At 41.4% G+C, this 19,913-nt stretch overlaps 1 protein-coding gene across 1 annotated transcript in view; it reads left to right on the forward strand.

Annotated features, from left to right (window-relative positions):
* Positions 1 to 14,120: 14,120 nt before the first annotated feature.
* RASEF (RAS and EF-hand domain containing) overlaps positions 14,121 to 19,913 on the forward strand; it is a gene marked incomplete at its 5' end in the record, with an annotated part of 57,527 nt that continues 51,734 nt past the window's right edge. The window contains one exon of the mRNA XM_080940062.1: positions 14,121 to 14,461. Within this exon, the coding sequence (XP_080796188.1) occupies positions 14,121 to 14,461 (341 nt within the window). The remainder of the gene's footprint in view (positions 14,462 to 19,913) is intronic.

The raw sequence follows: 19,913 nt of genomic DNA on the forward strand, positions 1-19,913 counted from the left end.
ATAGCCGGAAACTCAGGGAGAGTTCCCAAGAAAGTATTTATCTGTCTGTGTATCTATCTGTCCGTCTATCTATCTGTCTATCTGTCCATCTGTCTGTCTGTCTGTCTGTCTATCTATCTATCTGTCTGTCTATTTTCCTTCCTTCCTTCCTTCCTTCCTTCCTTCCTTCCTTCCTTCCTTTCTTTCTTTCTTCCTTTCTTTCTTACCAAGCATGTTGGGTTCTACCCTAGGCCTCTGGCCTATGCAATTGTTGGTTTCTGGCCATCCAAGTAATGTTGGGCATGGGCTCCCTCTTGTGGAGTGGGCCTCAGGTTAAGTCAGACATTACTTGGCTATCCCTACAAGTTCTGCTCCACTACTGTCCCAACACATCTTGTAGGCAAGACAGATTATAGGTCAAAGGTTTTGTGTTGGAGTCCATGTTTCTCTTTCAGTAGCCTGCAGAATAGAGACTTGTGCATGAAAGTGACTATAACATAGGGGTGAAGGTTTCATATAGGCACAAGCACAACCTTTCTACATTCAATGAGATGTATAGATGTTGTCTTTAGCAATGGGTTTCCACTGTCTGTTTCTGGAGAGTGTTCTAGCATACGTTATTTGGGGATGGTGAAAGTTGGGGATGAAAAGATTTATTCAGCTTACACTTCCACATGCTGTTCATCACCAAAGGAAGTCAGGATTGGGACTCAAGCCGGTCAGGAAGCAGGAGCTGATGTAGAGGCCATGTAGGGATGTTACTTACTGGCTTGCTTCCCCTGGCTTGCTCAGCTTGCTTTATTATAGAACCCAGATCTACCAGCCCAGGGATGGCACCACCCACAATTGGCTGGGCCCTCTCCCCTTGATCACTAGTTGAGAAAATGCCTTAAAGCTGGATCTCATGGAGGCATTTCCCCAACTGAGGCTCCTTTCTCTGTGATTACTTCAGCTTGCGTCAAGTCGACACAAAACCAGCTAGTACAGCAAGGCACCCATTTTTTGTATTATGTCTTCAGTACCTGAGATTATCTTTTCAATGTCTTGTATTTTGTTGGTGAAGCTTTTCTTTGAGATTCCTGTTTGATTTCTTAAATATTTTTATTAATTAATTTATTTTATCAAATGTTATTATAGCTCACAAAATTTGTTACATAAGAATTTATAATGAATACAAGGGTTGTTTTTCCCCCTTTTTCTTGTTCTTTTTTTTTTTTTTTCCTAAGAAAGACTGAGGCTTCCACATTTTGGCCTTCCTTCCTTTTGAGCTCCATAAGGTCAGTGAGTTGTTTCTTGGGTATTCAGAGGTTTCTGGGGCTAATATACAAATATCAGTGAGTGTATACCATGTGTGTTCTTTTGTGACTGGGTTACTTCACTCAGGATGATATTCTCTAGTTCCATCCATGTGCCTTGGAATTTCATAAAGCCCTTGTTTCTAATAACTGAGTAGCACTCCATTGTGTAAATGTACCACAATTTTTGTATCCATTCCTCTGTTGAAGGACATCTAGGTTCATTCTAGCTTCTGGCTATTATAAGGCTGCTATGAACATGGTGAAACATGTGTCCTTATTATATGTTGGGGTATATGCCCAAAGTGGAATAAATAAGTCTTCAGGTAGTACTATGTCCAATTTTTTGAGGAACCACCAGACTGATTTCCAGAGTAGTTGTGCCAGCTTACAACCCTACCAACAGTGAAGAAGTGTTCCTCTTTCTCCACATCCTTGCCAGCATCTGCTGTCATCTGAGTTTTTGATCTTAACCATTCTAACTGGTATGAGGTAGAGTCTCAGGGTTGTTCTAATTTGTATTTCCATAATGACTAGGATGTTGAACATTTCTTTAGGTACTTCTCGGCCATTCGGTATTCCTCAGTTGGGAATTCTTTGTTTAGCTCTGTACCCCATTTTTAATAGGGTTGTTTGGTTCCCTGGAGTCTAACTTCTTGAGTTCTTTGTACATACTAGATATTAGACTTCTATTAGATGTGGGATTGGTAAAGATCCTTTCCCAGTCTGTTGGCTGTCATTTTGTTTTCTTGAATGGTTCCTTAGCTTTACAGAACATTTGCAATTTTTGAGGTCCCATTTATCGATTCTTTATCTTAGAGCATAAACCATTGGTGTCCTGTTCAGGAAAATTTCCCCTGTGCCTATGTGTTCTAAGGTTTTCCCTACTTTCACTTCTAATAGTTTCAATGTACCTTGTTTTATGTGGAGATCTTTTATCCACTTGCACTTGAGCTTTGTACAAGGAGATAAGAAAGGATTGATTAGTATTCTTCTCCATTCTGACTGCCAATTGAAACAGCACCATTTGTTGAAGAGGCTGTCCTTTTTCCATTGAATGTTGTTACCTCCTTAGTCAAAGATCAAGTGACCATAGGTGTGAGGGTTTATTTCTGGGTCTTCAATTCTTTTCCGTTGATCTACCTGCCTATCTCCATACCAACACCATGAGGTTTTTATCACAATTGCTTTGTAATATAGCTTGAGGTCAGGGATGGTGATTCCCGAAAAAGTTTTCTTGTTGTTGAGGATAGATTTCACTCCAATAGGTTTTTGTTGCTATAGATGAATTAGCAAATTGCTCTCTCCAACTCTATAATGAATTGAGTTGGAATTTTGGTGGAGATTGCATTGAATCTGTAGATTGCTTTTGGTAAGATGGCCATTTTTACAATGTTGATTCTTCCAACCCATAAGCATGGGGGATCTTTCCATTTTCTGAGATCTTCTTCAATTTTCTTCTTTAAAGATTTGAAGTTCTTGTCATACAGATCTTTCACTTGCTTAGTTAGGGTCAAACCAAGGTATTTCATATTGTCTGTAACTATTGTGAAGGTTATTTTTTTACCTAATTTCTTTCTCAGCCTGTTTATCCTTTGAGTAGAGGAAGGCCACTGATTTGTTTGAGTTAATTTTATATCCAGCCACTTTGCTGAAGTTGTTTATCAGCTGTAAAAGTTCTCTTGGTTTTTGGGGTTACTTAAGTATACTATCATGTCATCGGCAAATAGTGATATTTTGACTTTTTCCTTTCTGATTTTTATCCCTTTGACTTCCTTTTATTGTCTGATTGCTCTGGCTAGGACTTCAGTACTATATTGAATAGGTTGGGGGAGAGTGGGCAGCCTTGTCTAGTCCCTGATTTCAGTGGGATTGCTTCAAGTCTCTCTCTATTTAGTTTGATGTTTGCTACTAGTTGGTTGTATATTGCTTTTACTATGTTTAGGTATGGGACTTGGATTCCTGCTCTTTCCAAGACTTTTAACTTGAAGGGGTGTTGAATTTTGTCAAATTCTTTCTTTGCATCTAGTGAGATGATCATGTGTTTTTTTTTCTTTGACTTTGTTTATATGATGAATTACATTGATGGATTTCCGTATATTGAACCATTCCTGCATCCCAGGAATGAAGCCTACTTGATCATGTGTTCTTGGGTTTGGTTTGCAAGATTTTTTTTTGAGTATTTTTGCTTCAATGTTCCTGAGGAAAATTGGCCTAAAGTTCTCTTTCCTTGTAGGGTCTTTGTGTGGTGTAGCTATGAAAGTAATTGTGGCTTCAAAGAATAAGTTGGGTAGTGTTACCTCTGTCTCTATTTTGTGGAATAGTTTGAATAGTATTGGTATTCGGTTTTTTATGAAAGTCTCATATAGAATTCTGCACAAACCCATCTAGTCCTGTTTTTTTGGGGGGGGGCTTTTAATGACAGCTTCTATTTCTTTAGGTGTTAGATGTTTAGGTGTTATACTGTTTAGATGGTTTATCTGATCCTGATTTAACTTTGGTATCTGGTATTTGTCTAGAAATTTGTCCATTTCCTTGAGATTTTCCAGTTTTTTTTTTTTTTTTTTTTTTTTTTTTTTTTTTTTTTAGTATAGGCTTTTGTAATAGGATCTGATGATTTCTTAAGTTTTCCCAGTTTCTGTTGTTATGTCACCCCTTTCATTTCTGATTTTTTTTTTAATTTTGATACTCTCTCTTTGCCCTCTAGTTAGTCTGGCTAAGGGTTTATAGATCTTGTTGAATGTCTCAGAGAACCAGCTTCCAGTTTTGTTGATTCTTTGTATAGTTCTTTTTGTTTCTCCTCGGTTGATTTCTGCTCTGAGTTTGATTATTTCCTGCAGTCTACTTTTCTTGGGTGTATCTGCTTCTTTTCATTCTATAGCTTTCAGCTGTGGTATCAAGCTGCTAGTGTATACTCCAGTTTATTTTAGGAGGCACACAGAGCTATGAGTTTACTCCTTAGTACTGCTTTCATTGAATCCCATAGGTTTGGGTATGTTGTGTTTTCATTTTCATTAAATTCTAAAAAATCCTAATTTCTTTCTTTATTTCTTCCTTGACCATGTTATTGTCGATTAGTGTATTGTTAAGCTTCCATGTGTATGTGGGCTTTTTGTTGTCTTTGTTGTTATTAAAGATGATTTCATAAAATTTTTAAGTTCCAGATTTTCCTCAATTTTTAAATTAATTTCATCTCCACTTTTAGGTCTTGAACTATTTTCTTCCATAGTTTGTGATTTCATAGATTTGAGGGATTTATTCATTATCTTTTTAAAGCCTGCTATCATATTCATAAAGACTATTTTACAGTCTTGTATGTGTGTGTGTGTGTGTGTGTGTGTTTCAGCTATGTTGTAACATTCAGGGCCTGATGTTGTGGAGTTTTTGAGCTCTGGTAACAGATTGTTTTGAGACACATGTCTAGAGACATATTTTCTTGTGACTGTTTTGTTTGTTTTTTTGTTTTTTTGAAATATGCTGGTGTCTAGGTATCTGGATTGGAAAAAATATATAATTCTAGGAGGTGATATGTAGTTTTGTTTTTGCTGGGAGGTTATTTTTCCACTAAGTTTTTGTTGCCCTCTGTTGTTCTTAGGAGTGTGTGATTATTGCGTATTGTCTAGTAGAAAATCTTCTGCGATCCTAATAGGCCAGGATACTGAGAGTGACAGGTGAAGTATGATTCTGTATTTTAAGGAGGTGAAGCCATAACAGAGATGAATAAGGAAGGAGGACCTGAAGAGTCAACAGGAAAGAAAACAGCATTTCACCAAGTTCTGCTTGTTTCTGTGGGAATGGGTGTACAGTGATGTGTTTATTCAGGTGAGGCTGGCACAGGTTAGGTCAAGGCCATTTCCAGAAAAATCAACAATACCCAGTTGTGTTTCAGATCAGTCCGCAAAAATTTAACCACAAAAATCCAATGGAAAGACCCAGGGCCAGAAATACTCAAAACAATGTTGTTCCTAGTGTGCACTTCATCATCTTCCTGTATCCATATCCTCTTCCCAACCTGCTGAGAGCTTTTGGTGCTGCTTCTAGAAACTTGACATCTGTCACTGGGCTTTGACCAGGACATTAGAAACAGTGATCGTGGGGGTGTGTTTACTACTTTGCGGAATCACTACCTTATGTGATATCTCTGCTTCCTACTTTACTGTCGTGCGTGATCTCCTTGTTCACTACTTGTCTTTGATCTGGGAGCTGGTCATGTCAAAGGTATAGAAGCAGCTGTTTCAGGTTCACTACAGTCTGGTGTTTCATTCTGTCTGTTTTTCCTTTTCAGCCCTCACTCCCTCCTAGAGACCCTGTTGACTGACTGAGCTGGCTTGGTCATGAACCCATTTGGTTTGCTGGTGTGCTGCGGCTGTAGGACTGAAGTTACACTTGTCAATGTCAGCCTGGGCCCACTCACCTCCTGACCCTTAGCTCTGAGTTGTATGTCTTTCTTCTAATATAAAACCTCCATTCTTTTAAGGCAGAAGGGTAACTGAGTTTTCGGTAACTTAGTGAAATCACAGACGTGAAATGAAGTCTGTGTATAGTGCATTCAGGTTCTTTCTTTTTCCTGTTCCATGATTCATGATGAAATGCAAACTTCTGACTCAACTGAGAAGACCAATATGCCCAAACTGCACCTTTGTTAACATGGAAGCATGACAAAGAACTCTGCTATACCTTCATAAAATGGCATCAAAAGTTTGAACCTACCATTCCTCCTTCAGTGCTAATGATGAGTACCGTGCGTGCTGTGGCTGAGATGTAGCATGCATTGTGAAAACATACATAATTAATTTTCTTCTATTTAACATATTATTGCTATTATTACTATTATTATCATTATTATTATTATGTGTGTTGGCAGAGTTAGACAAGCCTATAAGCCATAGGACATGTGGGGGAGGCAGAGAACAACTTTCAGGGCCTCGTTCATTTTTTTTTTCATTGTGGGATCTGAGGAACACACGCTGACTGACATGTTTGCAGCACAAGAGCATTTATCTGTTGACCCATCTCACCCCTCCATAGCCATGTTTTCAGAATACTAAGAGTTTTACTGAAGTTTGGTAACTGCTAAAACACAGTGTTATAGATTAATTACAGAAACAAAAGCCACCAAAGGGGAATGTCTCTAATGTTTTATTTAAAAACTAGACCAGAGGCAAATGTACAATGCTCACATTTAATAATTTTCAATAAAAGGTATATTAGTATCCAATTATTTTCTCATGCTTTTAAATATATATGTATGTTTTTAGATTCGTATATGTTAAACATATATTTAACATATAATATACTTTTAAATACATATATTTAATATATACATCAAATAAAAATATCATTTAAATATATATAAATATACAGACTTCATATATATACATATATACATATATATACATATATATTTCATACTGCATTCTTTTGTGTGTATCTTCAACATTTTCCCTTTCCTTTCTTGGGAATGGCAATTCATGAGTCTATATTCTTGAGAAGTCATGCCCATGCCGTGATATCGCTGTTTCTGAGTATTTCTGGACTTACTGAATAGTCCCTCAGTGGTGTGTAGCATTTGTGGGAGATTTAGTTCCATCTTAATTGGCCTATTGGATCTTTCTGAAACAGAATAAGTGCAGAATTAAGTCATTGTGTGAAGAAAGCTCTTGAGCCCAATGGAAACTCTACACTGTGAATTACAATGCATTTCCAGTAAATGCTTTTCCCACTTCTCAGGTAAAAAGCAGGTTGACCGGCTAGTGTTCATTACTGTTAATGGAAAAGCAAGCTAATCTACAACAATGAGCCATTTATTGTGAGTCCCAACTTTTTACTAACATGAAGATTCACCAAATTTATTGTTAAGAACATTTATTATGTAGGAATTTATTTAAATTAATACCACATCAAAGCCCAAATTAAAGAATTTGTATTTAGGAGATTGTCGCGCGCCCCACTTCCCGCCAGCAGGAGAAGGCGTGCAACAACAGGATTCTTCTGCGAACAACCTTTATTGTATGTTGAAGAGGAAGACCCTGAGCAGGAGAAGGCACCCTAATTTATACCCCCCAAGGGTGGCGTGTCGCTGTGTGATTGGCTGCCCACTAGTGGTCTGATCGTGACGCCCCGGGATGGGCGGTGACTTGGCTCGCACCACTCTTTGCACGTGTACCCAGTGGTTATTTACCACACTTCAGCTGATTCATGGCACCTGAAACCAGCGCCATCTTGTAGGGCGCAGCCTTCGGCCCTAACAGGAGATATTAATAGTTATATCTCATTCTAGAAAAGTTGTAGTAGAACTGTTTCCCAAGTTTGTTTCTGCAGCATTTCAGATCTCAAAATTCTTCCTCCCCAAGAAGATCTTTTAAGCATCCTTTTCCACATTTATATCTGACGTCCATACTTCTCAAACAGCCAGGGAGCAGGCTGTCCCTAGAAAGCACAGTGGTGACTCTGTCTGTGAAAGACTTCTGTGTTCTCTCCAAGTCTGTCTCACTCTTTTCATTGGTGATGCAGTAAAAGAAGAACTTCGTCTTTCTTGGCTTTCCCCGCAGAGCACTCCTGGTGATGTCCCAAAGGTCCCTGCAGCCTGTTACATGATATGGGGGAAGAGGATGATAAGCCTTGAACTCATAGGTGACAGATTGCAATGAAACTGTGGGAACCGGGTCCTATTTCTCTGACACTGATAAATACTGTCATTAGATGAGAGAAAGGGAAAAAGCCATATTTATGCTAATATTCATCCTCTTAACAAAGAGCTGTTAATTTACTTATATGATAAGTGTGGCTAAAGGGAGAAAGATTTACATTTCTACAACAGCAGGAGTTTGCTGAGGACTGGGACCAAGCAGAGTATCCCTTGATTCTCTCTAATTAAAGCACAACACAATATGTTTTGAGGTAGGGTGACTCTTAAGCCTTTGTTACACTGATATCTTCACCAGGTACTTTTATGATGGATAATCTGAGCATTACAGACTGTCCTGGAGTATGCCTAGTCTGTCTATTTGATTCCAGTATCATTTCCCTCTTCTTGAATTAAGATGAATGTCAAAAACTGTGTTTAGGTAGTTCAAAGTTGATGGGAGGATCAACGCTGCCACATGCCCGGGGACCATTAACTGGTGAATAACAAGTGTTAGAAAAATGACTGCTCAGCTGTGGCAGTGCTGGACAAGATGGAGGGTATGCATTAGTGCCTGCTATGGTGTCTTTGATAATGCCTGTTATCTGGTAATGGTCTACAGAGAAGCAAAGACCTCAGCATCTATGACTTTGAGTGGTGCCCTTTCACATTGACTTAGGTGTCCTTATATGACCTGCTCCGGTTTATGAAACAGCACAGACAATGATCTTTATAGCATAGGCTGACCTTTAAAGCACACTTGTGCATGGGACTTGTTATCTTGGGATGCTGCCAGCATGTGAAATAGCCAGTGCCAGTCTCCCAAAAGCACAGGCTAGCAGTCACCCAGCACCCCTCTGCATGTTTCAGAAGCTTGGTAAGTGGTTAGAGAAAGCAACCAGCCAAGTGATCCCTGCCCAAATGGAACTTACGCACAAATAAATGACCACTGTTGAAAATAACTGTGTATTGGCTTTGTTACTAAGAAATAAACAAACAAATAAAAACCAAAACTCAGCTAGCTTGTCTGGAGTAATTTAACCTTAGTGGGAATGAAATGTTTGTATATGATATTTTGAAAGTCTGTGTTTCTTGGTCTAAACAAAAGGCTGGGAGAATAGAAAAACAGGTAAAAAAAGACATAAGAAATACTGGGTGATAATCATGAATCAAGTTACCTGAACTATTTCTAAGAATACACTCCAAACTAAGCAATACAGAAGCATTAACTCATCTGTCTTCAAAATACACCCATGACTGTCTAACTGCATGAGGCTGAGCTTACAAAGAAACAGTTTAATTAGTTTACATGTAAATCTGTAAAGGTATTTCCAAGCTAGTCATTTTTTTTTTACATGAAAAAAATCAATCTATAGATTCAATAAGAAAGTACATGTAGCTTCCAGTTTCTTCCTGTGCCCAGAGCAGACCCGGTACCAGAGCACTCGGTACCCAAAACCTGCTGGGAGACTGCTTGCCTCACAATAGTGCTGACACATCTGAGGACACACGTGAGACCACCACCTCTGTTCAAATTCCTGGTCCAAGAGAAAGCTGCCCGGAGCACTCAGGACACAGGAACCAAGGAGCAGTCTGGGTCAGGATCCTTCTGGTATCCACCGGTGCCTAGAGCTGACCCAGGATCAGAGCACTCTGACCAGACCCCGCTGGGAGAGAGCTGGTCTCCTAGGAGTGCTGACACACCGGAGAGCACTGGTAAGGCCACCACTGCTGCTCTGAGGGACCTGCCCAGAGCCTTGAGAAGCAGGTTGGAACAGGATCCTTCCGGTTTCTGTCTGCTCCCAGTGCTTACCCTGTGCCAGAGCTCTTTCTACCCTGCTGAGAGAGAGAGCTGGTCCCTCATTAGTGCTGACACGCAGGCTAACAGGAGGGTCAAGCCACTGTTAAAATCAGCAAGAGCAGCTAACCCCAGAGATAAGCAGATGGTGAGAGGCAAGTCCAAGAACCTAAGTAACAGAAACCAAGGTCACCTGACATCATCAGAACCCAGTTCCCCCTCCACAGCAAGTCCTGGATACCCCAACACACTGGAAAAACAATATACAGATTTGATATCACAACTCATGATGATGTTAGAGGACTTTAATAAGGCCACAAATAACTCTCTTAATTCAGTAATCAATGTCCCGATCCAGAGAATTAGACAACCAAAGGAGGTCAAATGAACATAAGTTGAAAAGGAAGAAGTAAAAACATCACTATTTGCATACGATACGATAGTGTACTTAAGTGACCCAAAAATTCCACCAGAGAACTCCTGCAGATGACAAGCAACGTTGGCAAAATGGCTGGATGTAGAATTAACTCAAATAAATCAGTAGCTTTCTATGTTCAAAAGTAAACAGGCTGAGAAAGAAATTAGTGAAACAACACCCTTCACAATAGTCACAAATAATACACAGGACCTGGGTGTGACTCTGACTAAGTAAGTGAAAGATCTGTACGACGAGAACTTCAAGTCGCTGCAGAAAGCAATTGAAGAAGATCTCAGATGATGGAAAGATCTCTCATGCTCATGAATTGACATATTAATATAATAAAAATTGCCATCTTGCCAAAAGCAATCTACACATTCAATGCAATTTCTAACAAAATCCTAAGTCAATTCTTTATAGAGTTAGAAAGAACAATTCGCAAATTCATTTGGAATAACAAAAAAACCCAGGTAGTGAAAATTATTCTCAACAATAAAAGAACTGGGGGAATCACCATCCCTGACTTCAAGTTGTACTATAGAGCAGTAGTGATTTAAAAATGCATGGTATTGGTACACAGAAAGAAAGGTAGATCATTGGAATAGACTAGAAGATCTGGAAATGAACCCACACACCTATGGTCAGTTAATCTTTGACAAAGGAGCTAAAATCATCCAGTGGAAAAAAAGATAGTATTTTTAACAAATGGTGCTGGTTCAACTGGCATTCAGCATGTAGCAGAATGAAAATTGATCTATTCGAATCTCCTTGTACAAAGCTCAAGTCCAGGTAGATCAAGGACCTCTAGAGAACACCAGATACACTCAAAGAGAAGAGAAAGTAGAAAGTGGGAAGAGCCTTGAACACATAAGCACAGGGGAGATTTTTCTGAGCAGAACACCAATGGCTTATACTCTAAGATCAAGGATCGACAAATGGGACCTCATGAAAATGCAAAGTTTCTGTAAGGCTAAGGACACTGTCATTAGGACAAAAAAGGCAACCAACAGATTTGGAAAGGATCTTTACCAATTCTACATCTGATAGAGGGCTAATATCCAATATATATAAAGAACTTAAGAAATTAGACTCTAGAGAATCAAATAATCCTATTAATATCCAATATATATAAAGAACTTAAGAAATTAGACTCTAGAGAATCAAATAATCCTATTAATATCCAATATATATAAAGAATTTAAGAAATTAGACTCTAGAGAATCAAATAATCCTATTAAAAATGGGGTACAGAGAACTCTCAACTGAGGAATATAAAATAGTGGAGAAGCACCTAAAGAAATGCTCAACATTCCTAGTCACCACTAAATTCAGTTAGGAATCAGGTTGCTGGGATGAGAACTTCTGGTAGAAAGACTGTCATAATCTATTAGATGTGTGGATGGGGCTGTGCAGGTCTGAGACCTCAGAGAGTTCTGTGAGTGTGGCTATGCGGAGTCTACCGGTCCGGAAGAACCAATCCCTTTGAATATGGCCACAGTCAGTGCAGCATTCAAGGAGGAAGACTCCTCTAGAAGCTCAGCATTGAGATTTATATTTAATGGCATTTTTTCAGAAGGAATGTGCCAGGCAGACCCTTCTACAATTCCCATGCTAAAAAACGAAAAAAAAAAAAAAAAAAAAAAAAAAAAGAAACCCAAAACTCGTGATCAACAATCATTTATTCAACCTTTAGAAAACAATTTGAAGTGCTGAGTATGATGTTCATAATTACTAACTTGACAAGATCTAGATTCCAGAAGGGACAAGACACTGGCCACTGTAGTCTGCTTCTTGCCTGTGGATGCCATAAGACCTGGTAAGTCCTGCCTCTGCTGCCTTGGCTTCCTACCAGGATGCTATGTACACCCAGAAACTGTAAGCCAATAAACCCTGCCTTTCTCAAGTAGCTTCTGTAAGGCATTTTGTCACGGTAATGAGTAACTAATGTCCAGTGTTACAATAAAAAAAACGGTGATACATAAAATAAAGCCCTAGAGGTAGAGGGAGAATGTGGCTGCCATAAAAGCCAATGTATTTCAGAGTCCAGGGGTTTGATCACAGAAATCTGTAAATGAGTTTCAGACAAACTGAGGATTTCCTAGAAGTGGAAACGCAAGGGGAATTTTACTTAGATGTCACTGTAATTATTGTCATTATTGCTTTAATGTGATTAGGTCTTGCTCTGCAGCCAAAACTGACTATGGACTCATGGCAAACCTCCTGTCTCAACATTCGTGGACAAGAATGAAAGTGGAGCCGTTTTTAAAGACACTGTGCAGAAAGGAGTCATTGTTAAGGAAGCAAGTTAGCATTGTCAGCAGAAAAGTTTAAAACCAGAGGAATACCCAACACCCCACACTTTGTCTAGAGAACGTGGTCTTAACCCTGTGGCCTTTACAGCATCCTGCCTGCAAGATAAACTGGTGCAGTCACGGCAGAAATATTAGGGAGTGACCTTTTGACTGGATTTAAGGACGACTCCACGTATGAGAAACCACTAAAGTGGCCGAGAACCTACAACTAGACAGGTCATGGGCCTGGGGCAACTCCACTATTATTCTACTAAAGAACAGAGCAATGAAATGAGTCCGGACTGTCGCTGTACACAGAGCAGGCTGTGCCGAGCTTAAACCTGTCGGAGACGCTGCTTGCAGTAGATGGTAATGACACAAAGTCCCACAATGCACAGAGTGTGAGTCTGTGGAGCATTCCGCCCCACACTGGACCTCCTCGGGGTTCAGGGATCTGAGTGGAGCCAGCGGCAGTGGGTGACAATAGTATCTTCACACACACACACACACACACACACACACACACACACACACACACACACACACACACACACACACAAACACACACACACAGCAGGAGTGATATCCTTAGTGAAGTAACAGGACTGTGGTCACACATGATACCTGCACATGTTCAAGCCAGAAAAATAAAGATCCCAATGTGAAAAGGGAAGTGGACGCAGATTCCTACCACTAATCGGGAAACTATATGCAATTGTCAGGTGATCGCAGATGGAAAATCAGTGTTTTCCAATGGAGTGTCACTGCGCCCTGGCCACGGGGCTTTCATTGTTGCCACCCCCTTTTGTTTGTATTTTTTTTGTTTGTTTATTTTGTTGAGAGACGTGAGGGGGTAGATAGAGGAAAGAAGAGAGGAGTAAGAGACCGCTTGAGCGTGTGCTTGCGAGGTGGGGGAGAGAGAGGAGAGAGAGAGAGAGAGAGAGAGAGAGAGAGAGAGAGAGAGAGAGAGAGAGAGAGAGAGAGAGAGAAAGCACATAAAGTTGGGTAGGGAGGGAGGCAAGGAGGGGAGAATATGGGAGAAGTTAGGAGGAAATATGATTTAAAAAGTTTTTGTTTCAATACAAAAATGAAAAAGAATCTTTCTTCTAAGAGATTTTGGTACTAGTTTTCCCTGAGGCCGAGAAATCATAGAGTGACAAAGTTTGTTTCTATTTAGGGATATGGGAGATCAACATGACAATAAACATAAAATTATAGAATATAAGTCTTTTGGTACGTTTTTCTGTGATTTTTTTTTTAAAGGAATTTTACATATAGGCAGACTTACCACGTGTCTGGAATTAAGAGAGAAGACATGGCCAATGACTTTAGCCAGTTTGGAATCTTATCCCTTCCTACTTTTCCCCCTGTGGTGGGTGTGTTTGCTCTCAACTTGAGTACGGGGCCTGTATGATCTGTGCAGTAAGTCCCCCAAAGCTTAACCGAGAGACGGTGCAGCTGTCGCAGAAGAAAGCCCAGGAACCAGGCCTTGTCTTTGCTCCAAGGTAGGGTGGAGCCTACTCGCAGGGAGGTGGCCAGTGGCTCTCGGTGGCTCTGGGCGACAGTCTGGCTGCGGCTGCAGGAGGCGAGCACCTCGCTCTCCCGCGCCCCGCCTCACCCGGACATCCCCGCCCGCGGCGGGTGGCGGAACCGGCCGGACCTGCTCCACTGGCCGAGCCCCGGAGCTCGGAGCCCCGCGGTGGCCAGCGGCGCCATGGAGGCCGACGGGGACCCCGAGGAACTGGCGCGGCTGCGCTCCGTCTTCGCCACCTACGACACCAAGTGCTCGGGGCGCCTGGGGCGAGCGGAGTTCGGCGCGCTGTGCGCGGAGCTGCACGTGGCCGAGGCCGAAGCGGAGGCCGTGTTCCTGGGGCTCGACACCGACCGCGACGGCGCCATCACCTTCCCGGAGTTTGCGCGTGGCTTCCGCGGAGCGCTCGGCCGGGACGGTGCGGAGGCCCCGGGCGCCTGGGACGCGGCAGAGCCGGAGAGCCCCGGTCCCGCGTGGCGGGACTTCCACGCGCGCCTCGGAGACGAGGCCCAGCTCATTCCCAGGTGCGTGCTCGGGGGAGCGCGGGAGGCGTGCGCTGCGCCACCGGGACACCCAGTCTGTGCGTTGATTTTTCTGTTCCACAACTGGCGGTGACTTCTCCGAAAGGGAGAAGGAAAGGAGATCTGGAGTTACTGATGGGATAGGAGTTCAGGGTTTCCTGCAAGGCCAGGGTGGTTGACTCCTGTGGCTGAAGCTGGCACACTCCTGGTGGCTCACTGCCGCACTAAGACGCTAGCTTAAGCAGTTTGCCAGCCGGGCCTTCTATATAATATTAGTTGTGCATCTGTCGTTTGCTAAGGCCGAAAAGGAAGGAGCAGAATTACTGGATTCGCATACTCACTGATGAGCACTACGTCACTCGTTTTATTTTAAGAATACTTTGGGAAGTCTCGAACAGATTGAGAAAGAATACCAGACATTTACAATCACAAGCTTCAAATGGTTAACTTAGCTAATTAAAAACAGAATAACACAACCACACGATGACCTTGCAGATAAAAATAACTTACGACCAACTTACCACCAAGTGACTAACTTTATTCTCTACGAGGCAAGGAATACAAGGGCGATTTTAGGGTGAGGACTTCACTCTCATTTTCGCTTTTCTCTGGAAGTTTTTCTGCTTTGTGTTTGGAATTTGGCTGCGATTTTATTGAGCTCTGTCTGTTGTTAGAAAGACCCAAAAGGCTTCCTTTGAAGTGGAAGTCTGTATACCCTAGACTTAGATCTCAGAGAAAGGAAAGGGTCCTGGGAGGTGTAAGCTCCTTTAGACTGCCTCACAGCACAAGCTTCATCGTCGTTTTTCCCTCAGGTAAGGGAATTTTCTGCAAGGACGTTGAGTGACTCATTTTGTTGAAAAACTGGGCGTGAAGACTAATCCCTTACACACACGTGGGGGAAAAAACAAATAAACCCCACAGTGTCTCAGCCAGGGGAGTAGAAAAATTTAAACACTGTTGCTGTAGGCTGTGCCTTTTCTTTTAGCCGTCTGCCCAGCACATCTAGTTACTATTGTTTTTTAATTAAGGATTTTAAAAAACAGAAGTAGGGAGAGATACCATGAAAGAGTATGACCATCTCTCCCCCCAACCCCCATCAGTTGTCAACAGCAGATGTTTGACACTTAATCTCTCAAGGGTATATCGACTTTTCTAGAATCGGTTGAAAAACCAGGACTTAACATTCCTAGTGGATGATTATCTTTACAAATGCCATCAGAGGTTGTTAAACTATCAGTGTCACCTGATAGACCTAGCTTAAGGTCTTCTGATGGGAGGTTAACAAGTCCAGTGTTTGCCTTCCTGTGTTGGTCTAGTGAAAAAGAACCAAACTGAACTGAGCCACCTGATTGTTGCCATGGCAGCAATAAACTGTTTTGGTAAGTTAGGTTGCTTCACTGTACTTCCTCCAACAGTTGCTCACCTTTTCTTCCATCTCAACTTGATTAAACACACACACACACACACACACACACACACACACACACACACACACACACACCTCAAAATGAAAACCCCACAATTATTCCACATATTCTGTAGCATTCTTTTAGGCAAATTCATTCTGTGAACTTTTTTGAATGCACCACAGATGCCAAATATGATTTTCAGCATCTTTTCAGACCTCTGGGGGCGGGGGATGTCAAGGAAGGATGAGGTCCGTGTCTCTAATAAGCTTATATTGTTACCATAACATTTCTCAGATATTTCTTTAAGTAATATTTGCAGAATGGCTGGTTGTTTTCAGGAAACCATAAGTTGTGAATTGTAAATGACAATTTTTTTTTCTCTTTAATGGTTTGTGAATTTTTGAAAAGAGATCTATTTTATTCTAAATTGTTTGTACCTGCTGTTGGGTAGTTACACGAGTGCAGCTGCCTCCAGAGAGCAGTATTGGATCTGCCCAGACTGGGAGTTGCAAGTAGTTGTAAACTGCCTGATGTGGGCGCTGGGAACCAAACTCACTTCTGCTTGAAGAGCAGCCAGTGAACGCTCTTAACTGCTGAGCCATTACTCCAGCTACACAGTCTTGAATTTTATAGTCTTCAAGAAAAATGGTACTTGCTTATTTTACTGTGGGATCTGTTGGGGTTGTTTTGATATAAAATATTACGTTTTTCTTCTGCAGTAATAATGAAACACCCAGAAAGATGTAGCATTCTAGACAGTTTCTAGATTGGTATTTTATCTTACTTGGGGATTACCATGCCTGTTTTAGGATGTATACATATTCAGTATAAAATGAAAATATACTAGGTTTACGAATGTTTCCTTCCATATTAAATGGCTGAGAAGCACCTAAAGAAATGATCAACATCCACAGTCATCAGGAAAATGCAAACCAAAACAACCCTGAGATTCCACCTCACACCAGTCAGAATGGCTCAGATCAAAAACTCAGGTGACAGTAGAAGCTGGAAAGGATGTGGAGAAAGAGGAACCCTCCTCCACTGATGGTGGGGCTATAAACTGGTACTTTGGGAATCAGTCTGGCAGTTTCTCAGAAAATTGGACATAGTACTACCCAGTAACAAAAGGACTCATAACATGTATTCACTTATAAGTGGAGACTAGTCCAAAAAGCTTGAAATACCCAAGGAACCATCCACAGGACTTACAAAGGTCAAAGAGAAGAAAGGCCAGAAAGTACATACCTCAGTCTTTCTTAGAAGAAAGAACAAAATGTTCATGGGAGGAAATAAAGGGACAAATAGAGGAACAGGGATTGGAGAAAAGATCATCCAGAGATTGCCTCACCTTGGGATCCGCCCCATATGCAGCCACCAAACCTGAGCACTATTGCTGATGCCAAGAAGTGCTTACTGGCAAGAACCTGATATGGATGCCTCCTCAGAGGCTCTCCCAGAGCCATACTGTTACAGAGGAGGATGCTTGCAGCTAACCATCAGACTGAATACAGGAACCCAAATGAAAGGACTGAAGAAGCTGAAAGGATCTGCAACTTCATGGGAAGAACAAACTTATCAACTAACCAAACCCACCACAGCTCTCAGGGACTAAAACACCAACCAATGAATTCACATGGAGAGACCCATGGCCCAAGGTACATATGTAGCAGAGGGTAGCATTTTCTCAGCGAAGGCTCGTTTCCCCACTGTAGGGAATGCCAAGGTGCTGAGGTGGGAGAGGGTGATTGGGAGAGGGAGCACCTTCATGGAGGCAAGGGGAGGAGGGGAAGAGGGGATGAGATTGTGAGAAAGGGATAACATCTGAAATGCAAGAATTTCCAATAAAAATTTTTTTTGGGGGGGGAATGTTTTCTTCGCAAAGAGGTAAAGCAAATCTGTGCTGACACCTTCTACATTTTAGATCATCCAAGCAAAATATGAAGTGATTTTTATGCTTAAAAGCCACGGTCCACATTAATTTTGAGATTAGAGAAGAAACTAAATTGCACCGTGTTGCGGTAAATATTATTGGGAATTTCTACCCCACCTGAGATCTCAAAAGACACAAACGTGTGTATATATAATAAATACTAAAAGCACTCTATTGTTTTGGCTGCTTCTTTGTCAAGAACCCCGAGATCACTTGTCAAGTTCTGCCTAGGCTGCTTTTACTCCAACATGCCAGCCCTCATGACCATGGGCTCGTGATCCATGCTATCCCATGGTAACTTCTCTGTTCTCATTTCTGGTCCCTGCCTTAGACCCCAAGCAAGGAGCCGAAGCCCCACCTCCCTCTCTTCTGCCTAGCAACAGACTGTAGGCATCTTTCTTAACCAATCATAGGTAACTTTGGGAGGCAAAGCTTATACAGCAAAAGCTGGTATACGTGAGAATCTGCTCAAATAAGAGCAGCCAAATCTTGTGGTACAGAATTTATCATTTGAATCTAAGCAGCATCAGACCAACCCATACCACACAGTAAAAGACCGTAGTAAGTCTTTGTGACGTATGCCCATACAGGCTTAAGTTTGTTTTCTCTTAGGAAATCGAGGGACTACTTCCCTTACTTTTTGGAAGTTTGTGACTTGTAACTTGGCATCTGATAGCTATAAAGATAGAATGTGGTCTCCTATCAGTGGAAATGAAAACGGAGCCAAGGTGACTCACTAATGGGAGAGAATTTATCAAGGAACTTGGTCAAAGGCCAGCTTCAGCACCAGAGGTAAACCGAGAAAGGTAGTGCGGTATGGCATTGGCTGGGGACACTGGGAGGACTGGGATGTGGGCAAAAGCTGGTAGCTCCTGGTAATTCAGCTCTCCTTTGCTGACGACTTCTGGCAGTTTCCTCCCTTTGGTACTCTAGAGAGAGAGAGAGCAATGGCTGGAATGTGGTGCTCGGATATAGAGCAGACATAAAGTGAGGCCTAGAAAACTTTTGGAGCCTGAGTTGTTATATTGTTTAAAAGGAGTTTTTTTTTTTTTTTTTTTTTTTGGGGGGGGGGGTGAGTTCTTGGTTCCTGCATTTGCGAAGAGCAGAGAACTCCCTGCTGGTTTTCCTTACTCTTTGGGTAGATTCCACCGCTGTCTTAAAAGTTCTTGATGATAACGTCCCACACTGAGCAAAGTAGACATTTCAGGAAGATTCTTGGTTACTGTCTCCCAGAAAAAAGGATTTGAGCAGAGATAGTTAGACAGCAGCAGAAACAGATTCTTCCAGGGGAAGAAGTAAATCAGAGCAGAAAAAAATAATACACCCAATGATTACTTACATAAAGAATTGCAGCTTTTATCTGAGATATTCTGGGTTTAGGGAGTTGTTAGCACAGGTTGGGCTTTTTTTTGTTCAAGCTCACTTCTATGTCTTTTTCTTTAAGTTGATTGATCCTTTGGCAATTTCATCCATGTATATAATTCAGTCTAGTTGCATTTTTTCTTCTAACCAATCTTTTTTTTTTTTTTTTTAAAAAGATTCATTGTATATAAGTACACTGTAAATGTCTTCAGACACACCAGAAGAAGGTATCAGATCTCATTTACAAATAGTTGTTAGCTGGGATTTGAACTCAGGACCTCTAGAAGAGCAGTCAGTGCTCTTAAGCACTGAGCCATCTCTCCACCCCCTTCTAACCAATCTTATCCTCCCAATCCCACCAGCTCCTCATTCTACCAAGTGTCAACCCACTTGCAAGTTTTTTTTTTTAACTTTGTGATTGATTCAGTTTAAACAGGTCTACTCATGAGCACACAGATGTGAAACTGTTTCCTTAGTTTCGGTTCCTGTTGCTGTGATAGAATTCTAAAGTACCTTGGAAAGTAAAGAGTTTATTTCATCTTACACATTTCAGGTCACTGTGTGTCACTGAGGGAAGTCGAGGAAGGAGCTCCAGGCAGAAGCCTGGAGGCAGGAACTGACGCAGAAGCCATAAAGAAGTGCTGGTTATGGGCTTATTTTATTAGCTTGCTAGCGTACATTTTATATACCTCAATATCCCAAGAGTGGCATGCTCTATAGCGGGCTGGGCCCTCTTATATAAATCACTAGTAAA

Source organism: Micromys minutus, assembly GCF_963924665.1.
Source record: "Micromys minutus genome assembly, chromosome: 28".
In the NCBI taxonomy this organism is placed as follows: domain Eukaryota; kingdom Metazoa; phylum Chordata; class Mammalia; order Rodentia; family Muridae; genus Micromys; species Micromys minutus.